The sequence below is a fragment of the Chelonia mydas genome, chromosome 6 (genome assembly GCF_015237465.2).
Source record: "Chelonia mydas isolate rCheMyd1 chromosome 6, rCheMyd1.pri.v2, whole genome shotgun sequence".
NCBI lineage: Eukaryota > Metazoa > Chordata > Testudines > Cheloniidae > Chelonia > Chelonia mydas.
The window spans coordinates 106641081-106660063 of record NC_051246.2 but is presented as its reverse complement, the minus strand read 5'-3'; the positions used below and the strand labels follow the sequence as shown (position 1 = coordinate 106660063).

The 18983-nt window shown below is 37.2% G+C and overlaps 1 protein-coding gene across 7 annotated transcripts in view; it reads left to right on the top strand.

The window, feature by feature from the left end:
• ATG2B (autophagy related 2B) overlaps positions 1–18983 on the top strand; it is a 78453-nt gene that overhangs the window by 12128 nt on the left and 47342 nt on the right. For all 7 annotated transcript variants that reach the window (XR_006291670.1, XM_043549078.1, XM_043549077.1 and 4 more), the window contains exons 4-15: positions 84–186; positions 1988–2150; positions 2746–2925; positions 7798–7894; positions 9024–9206; positions 10176–10330; positions 11200–11317; positions 11867–12128; positions 16329–16479; positions 17208–17300; positions 17492–17680; positions 18320–18593. Coding sequence is in view for 6 of the 7 variants with exons in the window: in XM_043549078.1 (XP_043405013.1) it covers positions 84–186; positions 1988–2150; positions 2746–2925; positions 7798–7894; positions 9024–9206; positions 10176–10330; positions 11200–11317; positions 11867–12128; positions 16329–16479; positions 17208–17300; positions 17492–17680; positions 18320–18593 (1968 nt within the window). In the remaining variant the exon portion in view is untranslated. The remainder of the gene's footprint in view (positions 1–83; positions 187–1987; positions 2151–2745; positions 2926–7797; positions 7895–9023; positions 9207–10175; positions 10331–11199; positions 11318–11866; positions 12129–16328; positions 16480–17207; positions 17301–17491; positions 17681–18319; positions 18594–18983) is intronic.

The following is an 18983-nucleotide window of genomic DNA, read 5'->3' as shown; positions in this document are numbered from 1 at the left end:
TCATATATTAAGTCATCAGTGTGTTTCAGTGATTTTAAATGGTCATGATGTAACTGTATTGTCTTCTGGTTTCCTCACGTCAGTTCTAAGAAGAGTGAAAGTTACCTTTTTAGATACTGTTTTGAGAATCGAACATGTGCTGGAAAATTCTAAAAGTGGGTCTGCACTTGAAATCCGAATTGAGAAGTAAGTGCTGCTTAAAATAAACATTTTTTTTCTTATCTTTATATGCACAGATTTACACACAGGCACACATGTCCAAATCTGAAGTCCAAATCATCCATGCTGTTGACTTTTGATGCCTTAAGTGAATTTTCTAGTAAAAAGTTTCCACCCAATTCTTAGCAGGGTTGCAACATTGAACAGCTCCCATTTTGATGACAAGAGGGTACATCGACATAGCAAAAAAAGACCAGTGGCAGCAAGAGTCCGAGCCAGGGTCAACTGATTCAGGCTTGTGCTGCAGCGTTAAAAATAGCATTGTAGATTTCGGGCTTGGGTTGGAGCTTGCATTCTGAAACCCAGCGAGGGGGGAGTGTCTCAGAACCCAGGCTTCAGCCCAAGCCCAAATGTCTACACTGCTATTTTTAACACTGCAGCATGAGCACCGTGAACCTGAATCAGTTGACCTGGGCTTGGAGACTTGCTGCTGCAGAGTTGTTTGTCTGTTTGTTTTTCTGTGTAGACATGCCCTAAATGAGGGACTAGATTTTTCTTAAATGGTCAACATCCAACAGCTCCCATTATTAAATCAGGCCACTCCATTTAGGTGACTGAATTGTAGGTTAACCCTTTAGAAAATCTGGCCCCAGTTGTGGATGCTGAGCACTTTTGAAAACCTGACCTCACAATTCTATATTTAGGAAAGAAGCCTTAATCCTGCAAAAGTATTACTGTACCAGATCAGTAGAAATCCAGCTTTTGCATGATCTGCTAGAAGTACCCACATACGGTGTAAAGCAAATTTTATAAATAATTGAAACTTGTGAATTGTAGATGTTCTTAAGGTATTCATTTAGCTCATTTGGCTAATAAGCTCATTTTAGTTGGTGCCATGATGAAAACAAAAGTATCTTACTGTATTAAGATCACTACAAAATAATGTTTTTACATACACAAAAATGTGGATGAAATATTGTTTGTTCTTAAATAAATAAAAATCATTGTTGCAGTTGCTGAGTTCAGTTCAAGAGAGAACTGGTCAGTAAACATGTCTATCTGAACCCCTCCACCTTCCCCCCCTTTAAAAAATCCCCTGTACATTAAAAGCTACCCTTACACAAACTTTTTGAAGAGAGAACATCTAATTCAAGTGTTATAACAGAGTGGTACTATTTGAGTTATTTTAGTTAAGATAAAATTATGTGTGTGTTCCCATTGTAAATTATATCTTTTAAAATTTCTACTGTTCTTCTATTTATACAATTCAGTAATATTTTAATAGATAAAATTTCATTTCAGAAATTTAGAAGAGTTAATTTTGGGCATGTCCTAGGCATAATTTAAGTTCTGTTAATTTATTAAACAAAAATGACTGACATAAAGGAAAGTGTTCCATCCAAGTAGTGCTTTAAGAGTATATAAAATACATATGTTGTAGATGTATCCACATCCCATGACATACTTTAGTCACGAGACTAGAACACAGTTATAGATGTCTTAATGTAAACAAACAAAAACAGTACTATAGGGCAAACTTCTTCACTTTGAGATAAGATTAAACAGTAAATAGTAGGATCTCATATTAGGGTACATTGACTTCAAACGTATAGCGCAATTGCTATTAATAGTGTCCTGCAAGAACCTCAAGATTTCCACCCATTTGCAGAAAGTGGTGGTTTCTCTTTTCACATCAGTCAATGTCCTTGTAAATAATCTATGTAGAGAAAGCATATATAAACATGAACTGTAGGCTAAATAGCACAGTAGAAGGTAAAAGTGTGCATGCCATCCCTACCGTGCTTATTTCCTTGCTTTTGTCTCCCAGAACTATGTACTGTGATGAAACTGCTGATGAATGCTCTGGAATTAATGTACATCAGCCCACAGCTTTTGCTCACAAGTTACTTCAGCTCTCAGGTGTCTCTCTCTTCTGGGATGAGTTTCCAGCATCAGCGAAGTCCTCTCCAGTGTGTTCAGCTACACAGTTGGTAAAAATAAATAAATCATATAAATATGTAGAGTTGATGAAGGATAAAATATATTGTATTGTAATATACATATAAGCCTAATACTTAATAAAGGAATTGAACCTCTTCTTGGAACAGTGTTTAGGTAGCTCATTGCACTCTTAATTCATTTACATAAGTGGTTCTCAAACTACTGAGCCCAGCAACCCTTGTTGAATTTGGGCAAAAAATTTATAAATTCCTTTGTCAAACACTTATATTATGTAAGAGTGGAGATGGTGAGGTCTGAAGAGCAAAATTATAGAAGACTAAAAATGCAGTACTTGAATCTCACTGTAACCTTAATCTTTGTAGAGTCTGGCATCTCTCCATAATTTACTATTTGAAGAAAAATTCCATCTTTTCCTGACGCTTCAAGATTCTGAGTGCTTTTTGATACCTGTTTATTTAAAATTTGCTAGTAAATATATTTGTTAATACAGATGTCAAATTTGCACTTATGTGAAACTGTTTTTCATTTACACATAGTATAGATTTATCAGACTTGTATATGTATACTTTGTGACACATACTAGGATGCATGCAAATTGCCTCTTTTTCCCCTTGCATTTTAAAGGCAGCGGAACCAAAGCTTTCCCCTAGCTGGAACCCAAAAATTGTGTATGAGCCACATCCACAGTTAACCAGAAACTTGCCAGAAGTTGCTCCCTCTGACCCCGTGCAGATTAGTAGGCTGATTGGTAAAATGAAGTTGAGCCTTACATTAAAGCAACATGAAGTACTTCCTGGAGCTAAGGTTAGTTGTCGTTTTATATTCTTTAACTAACTGGACACAGTCAAGTAGCTATTTGGTTTTGGTTTTTGCCTACTGCAAAAGTTTTGAGAGTTTTAAGGAAAAAGAATTGGTTTGGGCTATGTTTAATTTTGCTAATTTTATTTTAAATGATCTGCATTTAAAGGCAAGGCAATAACCCTTGTTAGAACATCCCTTCTTTAACCAACAAGGTCCTAGAGTGCTGAGAATATGTTGTGGAATGCATGGAAATGCATGTCTAAACACCATGGGCAGATTTGCTCTGTTCACAAGCCACACTATCAGGGGAGTTGCACACTCATAACTGAGTGCAGAATTTGTCCCAGTATGCATTTGGGGGGTCTTATTTTCTTTGGTAGGCAGGCATGTTGACCATTTTCATACCCTACTCACAGCTTCTACCAAAGCAAATTGTAAAAGAAGCTATGATAAATCATTTGGTGATTTCGTTTAAATTACTTTCAAAAGTACAGACAATATAGTGATGTCTGTTTCTTAAACAAGGTGCATTGTATCTTAGAGACAGCTTGAATTCTATGTACTGCAATAATTCCCAAGAGAATTGCTTTGTTTTCATGAAAAGTCTGGTTGCTACCCATTTATTTTTTTTGCTCTGTGTATTGTAGCCTCCTGATTTTGAAATTTAAAAAAATTTGACTTAAAAAAAAATCATTGATTTAAATCAGGTTGAGGCTTGCTTTGTAAAACTAATTTGAAAATTTATGCTATTGACATTTTAGATTAAAATTTACAGTGAATTAAATTATAATGCTGGGTTTTAAAAGAAAATGCCACTACTGGGAGGGTATTTTATTTGAATTTTCCAAAACTTCTGTAGACAAAAACAGAAATATTGAAACTATAAGGCCCTGATCCTACAAGCACTGGCAGTATAAACTTTACTCACATGAATATTCCTATTAACTTCAATAATAAAATTGGCTCTGAAATCATCTTCAATGAAGTGTACTCACATTTGTGGTTTATAATGTGCTCTGATACCTGCGGATAAAAGGTAAATGATAGAAATTATTTTAAAATTTAAATTGAAAATACAATTAATTGAAACAAAGAATACAAAATACAGCGAGCAGAAACTACTCACTATGGTTTCTACTACAGTGGGGAATTTTGTTACATATCCTGCAGTTGCTGGTTCATTTTTTAGAACTTCTTTATATTTGTTCAGTCCAGAACAATTCTTGACTTAAAGTCCTTGTGGCAACATTTGCTGAAAAGGAAGATACCATGAAAATGCAGTGTGTGAAATACAGAAACAAACTATTACAAGATATTAAAAGCTCTGTGGTTATCAGTTCTAGATTTACTAATAGCTAAGTGCTTAACTGCAACCCTTTTAAAGATCAAGAGATTTCCTACTGTCAATCATTTCATTTATTTAAAGGTGGCAGGAAAAGAACCTCTTTAGTTCAAGGTCTGAGTCTAGGACTCTATGTTGCACTTATATTTGGTGATCTGTCCAATGCCTTAAATAGAACACAGTGCAACATTTCTGGCATGCTTTGTGCATTGTTGGGCATTGTAGTGGGAGAAACACTGAACAAATCAGTTGGTGTGGTAAACGGTATTGTGATTTTTAAGTTTAATCACATTCTGTTACTGACTTTGAGTATTGACTTCATCTTTTTGCATTAACTGTATACAAAATACATTTTAACACTAGTCAGTGAACACTATACATGTTACATGGTGTGCAAAATTAAAAAGTGAACTCAGTTTTGATTTTGGTTAATTAATTAAATAGACTATATATATTCGAAGAAATAGAGAAAAAGTATACAGAACGTGCAGTTGGTTTTCTTCTTCAAAACATACAGTCTAGTCCAAGATTTCCTCCTGATGGGTTTGATGATATTATTTAAATATGGGATTAAATAAGGTGTTTAAATTAAATCTATCCAGATTTTAACCCTCTCAGGAACTAACAGAATTTAATTTAATTTCAAGTGCTAGCACAATTTAATAATTTGAATCTTCTTTCTAGTTTTCCCAAGGGAAGGAAAAGCCAGTAGGAGCCAGTTGTAAAGTTTTAGGGATCACCTAGACCAGTAAGAGGTTTGGTCAATTCCTGCCTTGTTACCTTATCTGATTTATGCTGTGCTGCTTTGGTTCAGAGACCTGATACTAGCAGCCTACCCACAAGCATAAAGTCCTGGCTTTCACCAGCCTAGTTACTCCTTGCAGGGTGACCCCAACAGCCCTTTGAGTCCCAGGTCTCCCTAAATTCATCCACTGTGAGTTCGTAACTACCAGACCCTCAGACTTTTCCCCTCTGGTTCTTCACCTCCGAAGGTGTGAAATCCAGCCCCTCCCCCAACCCCTCCCTGGTATCTTTGGTGCACACACTCACCACAGTTTGTGCTTCAGAGACCTGCTTGGGGTAAAATAAATAAAATGTTATTTAATAGAAAAATCACAGATTCAAAGATAATATAGTAAGGAAGAGAAAACATATACAAGTTACACAATAAACAAACATAAAGACTCAACTTCAGGCTTTACACTTCCACATTAGATAAAATCCCTGTTCTAATGTAAAATAGTTGTTGCCTTTTGAATAGTGTTCTGGTGTACCCCATGCAATAAAAGGGATCCAGGGTTTCATAGACAGCACCCGCTAAGTGACTGTCGCTCAGTTTCTAGATGAAAACTTCAGTTTTAAGCATCCTTTAAAAAGGCTTTTCTCTCTTTTTATTTTTCTCTCCTGGCATGGTGACTGATCTGTACTAGAAAATTAGATTGTCTTAATTATATCACTCAAGGGTGTGAAAAATCCACACCCCTGAACAGTGTAGTTAAACCGTCCTAAGTTCCTGTGTAGACTGTGCTAGATCAACAGAAGAATTCTTCTGTCAACCTAGCTACAGCCTCTCAGGGAGGTGGATTGCCTATGATGATGGGAGAACCATTGTTGGAACTGCGCTACTGTTGCGTTTCAAGTGTAGACAAGCCTCGAGAGTGCGGAAAATTCCCTTTTGTGTTGAAGCAAGGTTGTCTGAACGTCTTTCCATTAACTCTAATGGTCTACCCTTGTATTATGTAAATGACTCTTGGGAGGTGCCCTCTCACTCTGCTTCACTGCCCTGTTGCCTTATAGTTACAGTTTTCTGTATACACATACATACATAACCATGGTCTGCATACGTATCTCATAATGACCATAAAGTTCAGAACATTACAAGCTTTCATAAAAGACCATTCTCAATATATTTGTACAGTATAATTACTTTGCATAAAATCAGGTGATTTAACTGCTTATTTAAGAGGTGGGAGTTAAACCTCCTGTTCTCACTTGGTGTGTCTGGACATTGACTTTCACACCATTGTACAAATAAATTGTAATTGGTTAGTTGCTTTATGTCCTTTAGTTATGTGAGGACTTGGCATGAGCATTGGTGTATGTCACTAATAGGTATTTAGAGAGCTGAAAGAGAGAGAAGAAATTATTAATGAACCGTAATTGACTATTTAATTTTTATTTTTAACAAAAAAAATCAAATATATGTATGAACTGTAGCAACTACAGATAGTAACTTGTCATGTGTCTACAGTAATGTTATCCCTTTCGTAAATGTTAGTTGTGGTACTCCCCATCACAAGACATCTTCATGAAGACTACTTGCTCCATCAAATCTTTTCTCCAACATATAACACTTGCCAGTGGAGCAACAAGTGAGAGTGTAAGGGGTTTTAGAATTGGACCCTAATCTGTATGAGCCCCTAAGGGAGTAATCCTACAGCAAACATTGGGAACAAGCTCAATTTGTGGTGCAATCTAGTGGTCTAGAGAGAAATAGTTTAATTTCCTTGTTTTGTAACTGTTGTTACAGTTTATAATAAATCTTAGGTATAACCCATTATTTAAGAAAATCAGTAATTTTGTATAATATATATAGGCTAGTATTTATGTGAAAATTATTTGAATTTTTAAGGAAATTAATTACATGCAAGAGTATTAAAGAAACAAAATTGCTAACTGCTTAATGTGATCATGTTTTTTCCTCCAAGGGTGCATGGTTTTTGGATGGTTTTGTTTGTTTTGTGTATAGCATAACAAAATAAATAATCATTGGCACAGTAGCAATGTTTTGTAGAACTGCTATGTAACCCAAAGTTGGAAGCAATTGTACAGTTAAATTTCAGGCTGTTCCCAATTGGAAGAATATGAAGGTTCAATTCCAAATGTTGCAGGAAGACTATATCCTTCAAAGCTTCCAGATAAAACATGCAGTTCACTTAAAAGCAGCATGGAGGTGGTGGCATAGGAGAGAGTGAAAGAAGGAGAATTAGGACTTTAGTTCACTTGCCCTACAAAGCAGTGGTTCTCAACCAGGAGTATGTGTACCCCTGGCGGTACACAGAGGTCTTCTGGGTGTACATCCACTCAGCTAGATATTTGCCTAGTTTTACAACAGGCTACATAAAAAGCACTAGCAAAGTCACCACAAACTAAGTTTTCATACCAACACTGACTTGTTTATACTGCTCTATATATTATACACTGAAAAGTAAGTACAATATCTATTTTCCAGTTGATTTATTTTATAATTATATGGTAAAAATAAGAAAGTAAGCCATTTTTCAGTAATAATGTACTCTGATGCTTTTGTATTTTTATGATTTTTTTAAACAAATAGTTTTTAAGTGAGGTGAAACTTGGGGGTACACCAGACAAATCAGACTTCTGAAAGGGGTACAGTAGTCTGGAAAGGTTGAGAGCCACTGCTATTGAGTGGTACTGTACAATATCTAGTGACTTGTAGTTGATTGGGGAAGCTTAAGTGACATGTCTTTGTTCTAAGAGTTTATAATTTTTTTTTTTTTTTTTTTAAGTTGGATGTGGATGGGCAGATAGACTCAATACACCTATTCCTGTCACCGAGGCAGGTACATCTTCTATTGGACATGTTAGCAGCCATTGCTGGACCAGGCAAGTAAACATTATATTAATATTAAATGTGTATTTGATGAGATAGAAAGTAGTAAAGAAAGCTTGCATAATAAACAAGTCCCCTGATTAGGTACATAGTAATTACTATAACAGATTATTAATATTCATTATCTATTTATTTGCATAATGATAATACCTAGAGGCCCCTATCATGTCTCCAGGCTTCATTGTTCTATACGCTGTACACATATGTAATAGCCTTTTAAAAAGAGTTTGAAATCTTAGTTTGTGCTGAGCTAACAGGTGGAGAATACAATTAAATGTCTGGGGAAGAGGAGTGGTGGAGGGAGAAAAGGACAACATAACAGTGAAACGGTTTTGTTTGGTATAGTTTGGACCAGAGTGGGGTCCATCAAGTCCAGCTGCACTGATGCAGCTGTGCCGCAGTAGCACTTTAATGAAGACACTCTACACCAATGGGAGAGAGCTCTCCTGTTGGTGTACTTAATAAACCTCCCCAAGAGGTGGTAACTATGTCAACGGGAGAAGCTCTTCTGCCGACATAACGCTGTCTACATGGGAGGAGGGGGTTTAGGGGTGTGGATTTTTCATACTGATATGGGTCTGTAGTGTAGACCAGACCTAATATAACTATGGATGCTCTCATTGTTCATATAAATATGCAATCCTTTTTGGAATCGTAGTGTATAAAATAATAAAACTTATTTGACTGGATCAAGTGTATAACTAGATATATTCCCAATGCTGCAAATTCAATTACTATGTCAATTTAGGTAATGATTTTAAGATCCTTGGAAGAATGTTGGAAATATTTTCCTATTCCATTCATTAAATGGGGCCAATTCATGTTATAATGTAATTTATAGATGATGTGTCCATAAGTCTCTAAAGCCAACATGGACCAGAACTTTAAAAAAAAGATTCTGTAACTGTTCTGACTACATAACCTCAAAATCTTCCTCTTAGGTTTGGGAGTAATAATACAGAAGGAAAAAGGGTTAGTTTTCCATGCTGGTTTGTATTTGAGAAGTGAAAATGGAAGATAAATTCATAAAATGTCAGTCCGTTTTCTGACTAGTTGAAGTTTTCCATGGCGGAATGGAAAGGAAATACAAATTATGTTTCCATTTTTTCTATTTGAATACAGAGAGCCCCAGCAGGATAGAATTATCAAATAAAGATAGAAAGAACCGACCCATGCAACAGGAGGACGAGTATCGGATTCAGATGGAGCTGAAGCGTTACTTAAGAAAAGAATCTTTGTCAGCAGGAGCATCATCTGAGCAGAGCTTTTATGAGACCGAGACTGCCAGAACACCTTCTAGCCGTGGTGAGTATGAAACATGATGCCAGTATGTCAGACAGCCTGGTATCAACATCATGCAAAATAATTTTTAATGTACTGTGCTGAAGCACTCTTGATCTTTCAGAAGGGCCAAATAACAGTGACCTTTATAGACTTTTAAACTTATTGTCTACCATTAATTATACCCTTAAATCAGGATATAAGGTCTGTTCACGTTACTAGCCCAGATTGAAGTCATAGTTCATTTGAGGCATTTAATAGTCTGGACACTAATACACAACGAAACAGACACTAATTCTGTAAGATCCCTTTCAGAACTAATAGCTGAAGGAACTAAATGAAATGTAGAATACTATAAAACTTTCGTTTGGTTTTCTATTATAAAACCTAGTTTAAACATGCATGTACTGGAGGAATGTATTTGGATTTAAGACAGGAATTTCGTGGAGAAGAAACCTGGAATCTGAAAGATGCCAATACTTAGATTAGTACAGCTCCATTAACAAAGGTTTACAGTAGTCTATTATTTTATTTGTTCTTATATAATTTATTTAATGATTGTTTATATTAAATGTGAATTGCTTTACTTTTAATTTTGAGCCCATGGATAATTTGTTACTGGTTTTTTTAGGTGCCAATTCATATCTGATTTAGCATGGGAAGTGTGAATTAATCACTGCAACCTTTAGCAGTCTTAACCTGAACATGAAAATAAATGGAAATATTTTATATTATGTGTACTCATAACATTGCTGGAATTTGGTGTTGCCTTGGTCACACACTCTTTTTTGGAAAAATCTTTTTTTCCCCTTGGTTATTAATGGGCTTCAGTATAAGTTAACTAGGAAATGCTGTGAATAAACTTTTAACTAGTTAATGTCATATCCAGACTATTTTGTTTCTGCAGCTATGATTAATTTGGTGTATTATAACTAAAGTTAATGTTTGTCATTAGAAAAAAAAACCTATTGATTATACATAATCTCTCCTTAGAAGAAGAAGTTTTCTTCTCAATGGCTGACATGGACATGTCTCACAGTCTCTCCTCTCTTCCACCTCTTGGAGACCCACCAACTATGGATCTAGACTTATCTTTAACTAGTACATACACTACTACACCAGCAGGATCTCCACTGAGTGCTACAGTGGTATAGTATTGTTTACAGTTAATATCTCTGTAGAGTAAAAGGTTGGGGTTTTTTTTTTTTCATATTGATTCCTCATTGCTAATGCCTAGTGAAAAATTCTCAGATAATAGTAAGTACACACCTATTAAGCTTTCTTTTCCAGTGGCAGTATCAACTAGCAAATTTGTATGGTTCCTTAATGCATAAAATCACTTTCTGGCTTTCCTTTATTAAGGAGTTAGATAGATTTTCAGTGGTATTCCCACAGCAAGTTGCAGCTTTGAAACCTGGGATTCCATAAGTTACAAATTTGTTTGGCTAGCAGACCAGGAAATAGACTATGTATGTTTCCAAGCTGCTATAAGTTGAACGTGGAGTTTTTGCGACAGAAGCTTGTGTTGCATTTCTATGTTTAATATACAAGGCCAGGAACGGAATAAAAGCACACAAAGGTGTGGTATTGCCTAAGTTAAGGTCATAGCCTGTAATTCAACAAAGTATTACTGTGGTTTAAGTTCATCCCTACTCAGTTCTTACGCACATGCTTTTAAATACTTTGCTGAATAGAGGTCATAGAGAACAGTTCTAGTTTCCTTTGGGTAACAGAAGAACATGTGTTAGTTGTGAGGGCAATGTTATCTCCCTTTCAGAAATACAAGGGGAAGATCATCATCAGAGCTAAAGAACGTAGCTTGACACCCAGATAAACAATAGACAAATTATTGGTTAATATACCATGAAAATGACAAGCTGGAAAACTACTTTTTATGGTATATATGCACAAGGGTCTTGCATACTGTCTTTTGGTCACACGTTACTGTTTGCATTAGATTAATCCTTGAGAACTGTTGTGTTATGCAGATGAGAGATCAGATATATTTGTGTTTTAGCTTCAGCCAACTTGGGGTGATTTTCATGACCCTAATAAACAAGAACCACCACCTCCACCACCAAGAAGTTCATCATTTACACCCAGTATTGTTCATCAAACTCCTTTAAGAAGGACTTGTAAGTAAAAACGTGTGTTTACTTCCTAGTCATTTTATACTGTTGCTAGACATTTTTCATTGTTGTTCTGAAACTTGTCAAAAGGGCATCAAAATCCAGAAGATCAAAATGTCACCTTTCCCTAATTGCTTCTTCAGTTAATGTGTAGTCTTTTCCTCTAGACAATACAGTTTAAGAAGGTATGCTGAATTGTGCACTTCATGACTTAGATCTATTGCACAGATTGCTGCTTAGCTGCTTTCTCATAAGTGAGTGAGAGGTTTACATGGATGTTCTTCATTTATGTGGGGGATTTGGCCTAATTTAAAAATGAGGTAAGGGAAGAGTAACGTCAACAAAAGTAGTTCTACACAAGGTGTAAATCTTCTATAGTTAAACAAAGACTCAATATATTACAGTGTATAAAATTAGTCGTGTTGTGATTTGCGTAGTATTCATAGTTTGACGTTTGTGCATTTCTTAAGGCTGTGCTGGTAAATGTAATAGATGTGCAAGTTGCTATTGAAAACTAACTTTTAGTGAGAAATTTAATTTAATTTTGTATTTCAGCCCTTCCATCCAGATCTGTTTCAGTGGATGAATCCAGGCCTGAACTTCTTTTTAGATTGGCACTGGGCACTTTCTCAGTATCTGTACTTCACATTGACCCTCTGCCGCCACCTGAAACATCACTGAACCTTAACCCACTGACACCAATGGCACTGGATTTCTTTACCCGAATAGAAAAGATTGATCCAGTTAAGTTTTCAACAGAAGATTTTCTGTCCTTCCGAGAAGTATTTGCAGAGGCTTGTTCTCATGACCACCTTAGGTACAACTTTGCCTATTAACTAATACAACAAACAAAGAACCAAATATTCTTTTAAATAAGCTTTGACAACTTAGGTTTATGCCCATAAATATTTGGAATCAAATCATACTTTATTTGAAGTACTAGAAGTTTGTTTTTTCATTAAATGTTAAAATAGTTTTGGACGGTTTGAGTTTCAAATGAAAAATCTCAGGAAAAAAAAAAGAACCGTGTGTGCACAACTCATCCTAAATCTCTTCATGCTGAGATAGATCAAGACAGATGCAGGTTCTACAATCACACACACACAGTCTGGAGCATAAATTAGGATGTTTCTCTGGGTTATACAGCATCTTTAAGAAATAGGTATAGTTTATAGAGCAGCCTTATTACACAAGTGGTCTTGAGTGAGATTTTTTTTCTTTGTGGTGCAAAATGGGACGTCAGTTGGGGCACAATAAAAAAAGTGAACAAAATCATCCAGGAGTCAGGAACCAATTTTTCCATGGCATAGTATTGCTAAATTACAATATGTGCATTGTAGAGGTTTTATGTGTTCCTCTGAAGCATTAGGCATTGGTCACTGTTGAAGGCAGAATAGGTGGATTCCATTATCCTAGGTTCCTAATGTCAGAGCCTATTATAAGTACTAATGAAGTGATACTCAGACCTCAGTGGTTCAGGAGCCAAATTAGCAATTAATGTTACCCAAAAGAACCACAGTATTGTTGATTCATGGTTTCATTTACTATTATATATATTATTCTCACAGGAAAGTGACTGTCCTGACCAAGTATTCTACAGTTGGTTAATAAAATAGTAAAAACATCCTGATTAGCTAATAACTTAGATTGGTTAATAATTAAATCACACAGAGCTTTAATATCATGTGCTGCAAAGAGCTTCAGGAGACACATTGAAGAGCCACTTGCTGCTCCTGAGCCTCAGTCTGAGTATCACTGTACTAATTTATTTCTTTATAGCATACATGTACATATTAGGGCTGTTGATTAAGCTACTCCTGGAGGAATTCTGTGCCCCTTCTCCGGCAGCCCAAGCGCGTCCGCTGGGAGCAGCTGTCAGGAGAGAGTAGATCACCGTGGGTGGGGAGGAGGGAGGCTGGGTGTGCGTGCATTTGTCCGTGGAGAGACGTTAAGGTAGGCTTGCCAGGCATCTGGTTTTCAACCTGAACGCCCAATCGAAAAGGGAGCCTGGTGGCTCCGGTTGGCAGTGTAGCAGGTGGTAGGGGCTGAGGCAGGCTACCTGTCTGCCCTGGCTCCGCACTGCTACTGGAAGCAGCTGCCAGGTCCCTACAGCCCGTAGGCACTGGGGTGGCCAGGGACTGGGAGACTCTGCGCGCTGGCCCCGCCCCAAGTGCGAGCTCCACAGCTCCCATTGGCTGGGAACCGCAACCAGTGGGAGTTATGGGCGGTGGTGCCTGTGGGCGTTAAGGCAGCATGCACCGCACAGAGCCTCTTGGTCGGCCATGTGCCTAGAGGCCGCAGGGATCTGGTGGCCGCTTCCTCAGAGCCACGGTAAGTGCTGCCGGGACCCGCACCCCAAGCCCTCAGCCCCAGCCTGGAGCCCCCGCCCACACCCCCAGCCAGAGCCCTCACGCCCCCCCCCCCCGCGCCCCAACCCCCTGCTTCAGCCCAGAGCCCCATCCTGCACCCCAAACCCCTAATCCCTGGGCCCACCCCAGAGCCCGCACCCCCAGCCCAGAGCCCACACCCCAGCCCCTGGCTCCAGCCCAGTGAAAGTGAGTGAGGGTGGGGAAGAGTGAGCGATGGCATGGCAGGGGGGTAGGAATGGAGTGAGCCGGGGGCGGGCCTCGGAGAAGGGGCAGGGCAGGGGCGTTCAGTTTCGTGTGATTAGAAAGTTGTCAACCCTATTTTAAGCTGGTGGGGCTGGGCGCGTGCCTGCATGCGAAAGAGTGAGAGAGACTCACTCGGTCCCTCTCGCTCACTGTTGCTGCATCCCAGGCTTGGAGGCATAGGACTGTGTGAACAGGCTCTGTCCCTGAGGCAGAGCAGAAATGTAACAATGAAGAAGGTAGGCTGCTAATGTTCCCATTGTTAGTTAATTGTTCCCATTCTTAGTCAATTAAGGCTCCTTTATCTTGCCAGAATGGTGTAAAGGGGCCTTATTGTAAATGTCAGTAACCGAATCCTCAGCTAGCAAGGTCTATGTGCTTTCTTGCTTTTTTTTCCTGTGCCAGAGAGGCACAGTGGGGTTAGATTACAGCTCAGGATCTATTTTACTTGTCCATTTAAAAAAATATATATATATACAGGACAGTGATTAGCAAAGCTGTGTGAAAGTCTGAGCAATTTAAAGCGATATTTTACTTTACAGAACACCACAATAAAAGTAATGTAATTTAAATGAAAATCCAGGATTATAACTGGAATGCAGGGTATTGGCTACCAAGTATTTGTAACTTAATTTTCATGTGTTTAGGAAATGATGAGCAGTTATTGTGATTTTTTTTTTCTGTATGGTAGTTCAAATAAATTACCAAAATAAGTGAAACTGGTGTGATTATATTGCATTATTTTGACACATAAAATATGCAGAATTTAGGATTTTTTGGCACAGAATTCCCCAAGGAGTAATTAATCGCAGTTAACTCACGTGATTAACTCAAAAAAAATTTAATTGCAATGTTAAACAAAAGAATATTGATTGAAATTTATTAAATATTTGTTGATGTATTCCTATATTTTCAAATATATTGATTTCAATTACAACAGAGAATACAAAGTGTGCGGTGCTCACTTTATATTATTATTATTATTGATTACAAATATTTGTACTATAAAAACAGTATTTTTTAGTTCACCTCATACAAGTACTGTAGTGGAATCTCTTTATTGTGACAGTGCAATGTACAGATGTAGATTTTTTTTGTTACATAACTGCACTCAAAAACAAAAACAATGCAAAACTTCAGAACCTACAAGTTCACTTAGTCTTACTTCTTGTTCAGCCAATCGTTAAGATAAACAAGTTTGTTTACATTTATGGGAGATAATGCTGCCTGTCACCAGAAAGTGAGAACAGGCGGTTGCCTGGCACTTTTGTAGCTGGCATTGCAAGGTATTTATGTGTCAGATATGCTAAACATTTGTATGCCCCTTCAGTGCTTGCCCAACATTCCAGAGGATGTGCTTCCATGCTGATATTTTATGTTATAGCAGTCTCGGATGATGACCCAGCACATGTTGTTCATTTTAAGAACACTTTCACTACAGATTTGGCAAAACGCAAAGCAGGTACCAGTGTGAGATTTCTAAAGATAGCTACAGTACTCGACCCAATGTTTAAGAATCTACAGTGCTTTCCAAAATCTGAGAGGGACGAGGTCTGGAGCATGCATTCAGAAGTCTCAAAAGAGCAACACTCCAATGTGGAAACTACAGAATCCGCACCAATGAAAAAGAAAATCAACCTTCAGCTGGTGGCATCTGACTCAGATGATGAAAATGAACATGCATCAGCCCACACTGCTTTGGATCGTTATCGAGCAGAACCAGTCATCAGCATTGACACTTGTCTTCTGGAATGGTGCTTGAAGCATGAAGGGACATATGAATCTTTAGCACATCTAGCACATAAATATCTTGCGATGCTGGCTACAACAGCACCATGCGAACGCCTGTTCTCACTTTCAGGTGACATTATAAACAAGAAGCAGGCAGCATTATCTCCTGCAAATGTAAACAAGCTTGTTTGTCTGAGCAATTGGCTGAACAAGAAATAGGACTGAGTGGACTTGCAGGCTCTAAAGTTTTACATTGTTTTATTTTTGAATGTAGGTTTTTTTGTACATAATTCTACATTTGTAAATTCAATTTTCACGTTAAAGAGATTGCACTACAGTAGCTGTATTAGGTGAATTGAAAAATATGATTTCTTTTGTTTTTTACAGTGCAAATATTTATAATAAAATATAAATAGAAAATGAGCACTGTACACTTTGCAGTTGTAATTGAAATCAGTATATTTGAAAACGTAGAAAACATCCAAAAATATTTAAATAAATGGTATTCTATTATTGTTTAACAGAGCGATTAATCGTAATTAATTTTTTTAATCGCTTGACAGCCCTAATATATATGTATACACACATACATATATATACACGAGACGTTTCTGAATTTTCAAAGTGATTACTGCAATCCATTTTATACATATTTATACCTTTGTTTCTCATAACAGATTTATAGGTACTGGCATCAAAGTCTCTTATGAACAAAGACAAAGGTCTGCTTCTCGATGCTTCAGCACAGATTTGTCCATTGGGCATATGGAACTACTGGAATGTCTTTTCTCTACCGACTCCTGCTCCATTCAACCTCACTACACAGAGGTAATTAAAAATACTGTTATTAACCAAGCACCAGGGCAATGGAAATGTTAACTGGATAGGTTTTCAGAAGGGAAATCCTACTCTACTGTTAGAATTGGAAAAGTTAAGATTGCTAATTTATTGTATTTTTGTAGTGATTGGGTAGTATTAAGACGTCTTAAATTTTAATTGAAAACTCAGATAATGAGCCACAGTGTCCCCTCTTTCCCTGCCACCAAAGGATCAAGCCTGTAGAGTTCTCTAATGTTTTGTGTGTGTGAAGCAAAAGGAATTGTGTTTTGAAAATTAGGTTGAAACATTTCAAAGAAAGTGCTGCTTGCCACCCCATCCAGTTGGGCAGTGGGCAGGTTTTCTTAGGTGATGGCTCTTGGCCCAACTGCTCCTTGCTCATACTCAGATTGAGATGAGCCTATGATATTGGATTCATGATGGTGGCCCTAGTTGCTGTCATTCAGGCGCTGTATTCCATCTGCTCTCAGCTTCGCCTGTGCTTGATGATCACTTCCTATCTGTCTCCTCAAATGTGGTATGTGAGGCTCAGGGCTTTCTGGACAGTCTCCCCAGTCTGAATCAGAAGTTGTGGCTCTTTATTGGATCTGTGGCTATCAGACAAGCAGCTGAATACTGGATTGACTGGCAGTTTGGGCCAGATAGACTATACTTTTTCCTGCTCTCTGGTTCTTTTGTTTGTTTTACATCTATTAATTATTTAATTTTTTATTTTCAAGCTGCTAACATTTCATTCTGAAAAAGGAAATGATACACATCCTCTTTCATGCCTTCAGCTCCATTATAAGCACTCAGATAACAGAGGACCTCAGGTAAGGTTGAAAAAAAAACAACCTGACTGCATTGTTGCATTATGCTGTAGCATAATATTTTTTCTCTAATCTTTAAAGGTAACTTTATATCTTGATGGTTGCATAGAAAGATGTATATTGCAAGCATCCTTTGTTTTTCTAATGTATTTTTCAGTATTTCATTGAGAATATTGATGTACTTATTTCTGTAGGGTAGTCAAGGAAGACTGAGCTCTGTTCCACAGAAAGCAGAATTACAAATCAAGCTAAGTCCAGTATTTTGTGAACTGGATATCAGTATTGTGGACAGACTAAATTCTTTGCTTCAGCCACAGAAACTAACCACAGTGGAGATGATGGCATCTCACATGTACACATCTTACAACAAACACGTTAGTCTGGTGAGTGAAATTAATTTATATGCATGCTGGCAGGCCTGGAGCTACCAGGAGGCAACGGGAACATTTTAAAGGGTCTCAAAATTATTGTCCGGCCAGAATAGGTACAAAGCCATCCAATGTAAAGTAGTGGGGTAGCAGCAGATTGAAGCATTGTCATCCTTTTATATAAATTATAAATAACAATAAAATACCGACACATTAGCCAAATTTTACTTTTTTAAACTCTTAAAATCCAAGATTTTCCAGGGATCTAACTACCCCCTAGCCTCTTGGAAGGTTGTTTTGTTTTTTAAATGCAGGTGCCCCAAAATACCCATTTGATCATCCAATAATGGGAATCTAGAAGCAGCCCTGCACCCCTGGTTTAAATTCCATACTTGTGTAGCTCTGTCCTGAATATATATTTTTTTTCAATCCTGATTAAATATAGAAGTTTGACAGTACCTGTTCTAATAGCTTAGCAAAAAAAAGTATGGGTGGTCCATATTCTCTTATAGTTCACGTATAGTACTGTATGAAATTGTATAAAAAAATGCAGCTTTACCTATTACAACCATTGTATCAAGTCAGTAAAGTTTTTTGTTTTGTTTTTTTTTAAATGCTGCTTCTCTAGTTTGTTTTTCACCTTGTATTTTTTAGCATAAAGCTTTTACCGAAGTTTTCCTGGATGATTCACGTACACCTGCAAACTGTAGAATTTCTGTGCAAGTCACTTCACCAGCATTAGATCTTTTTGTTCGCTTCCCTATACCTGACCTACGATCAGATCAGGAAAGAGGACCATGGTTTAAAAAATCACTTCAGAAGGAAATCCTTCATCTTGAATTTACAGACATGGAATTCAAGACTGAGTTTATAGGAGGTTCAACTCCAGAACAAGTTAAATTAGAACTTACCTTTAAAGAGCTAGCTGGTAAGAAGTACAAATGTTATATTAATGCTAACTATACTTTTCAATTGTCAAACAGTCATTTGGTTGACAAAGAGGTCTTGCAAGTTTAAACAGAACTTTTGCCCTCTTGAGAATACAACTTTCATTTTGCACTTAGGAGCATTTTATCTGTGTTACTTCAGTTTCCGGTATTTCTATGATAGAACCTCAACCGAAGTCGAAGTATATATCTTAGCATAATACAAAACTGAATCAGAATCCCAGATAATTAAGCTTGGTGTTTAGTGTTTTTAGTTGTATTATATAATTAAGGTTTCTGGTTCTTAGCTGAAATATGCCAATACAGGCAAAAGCTTACTGAAGTTAAAGTCTTTCTGGGTAATACAGTTTGTTGTTGTTAGGAAAAAAAAG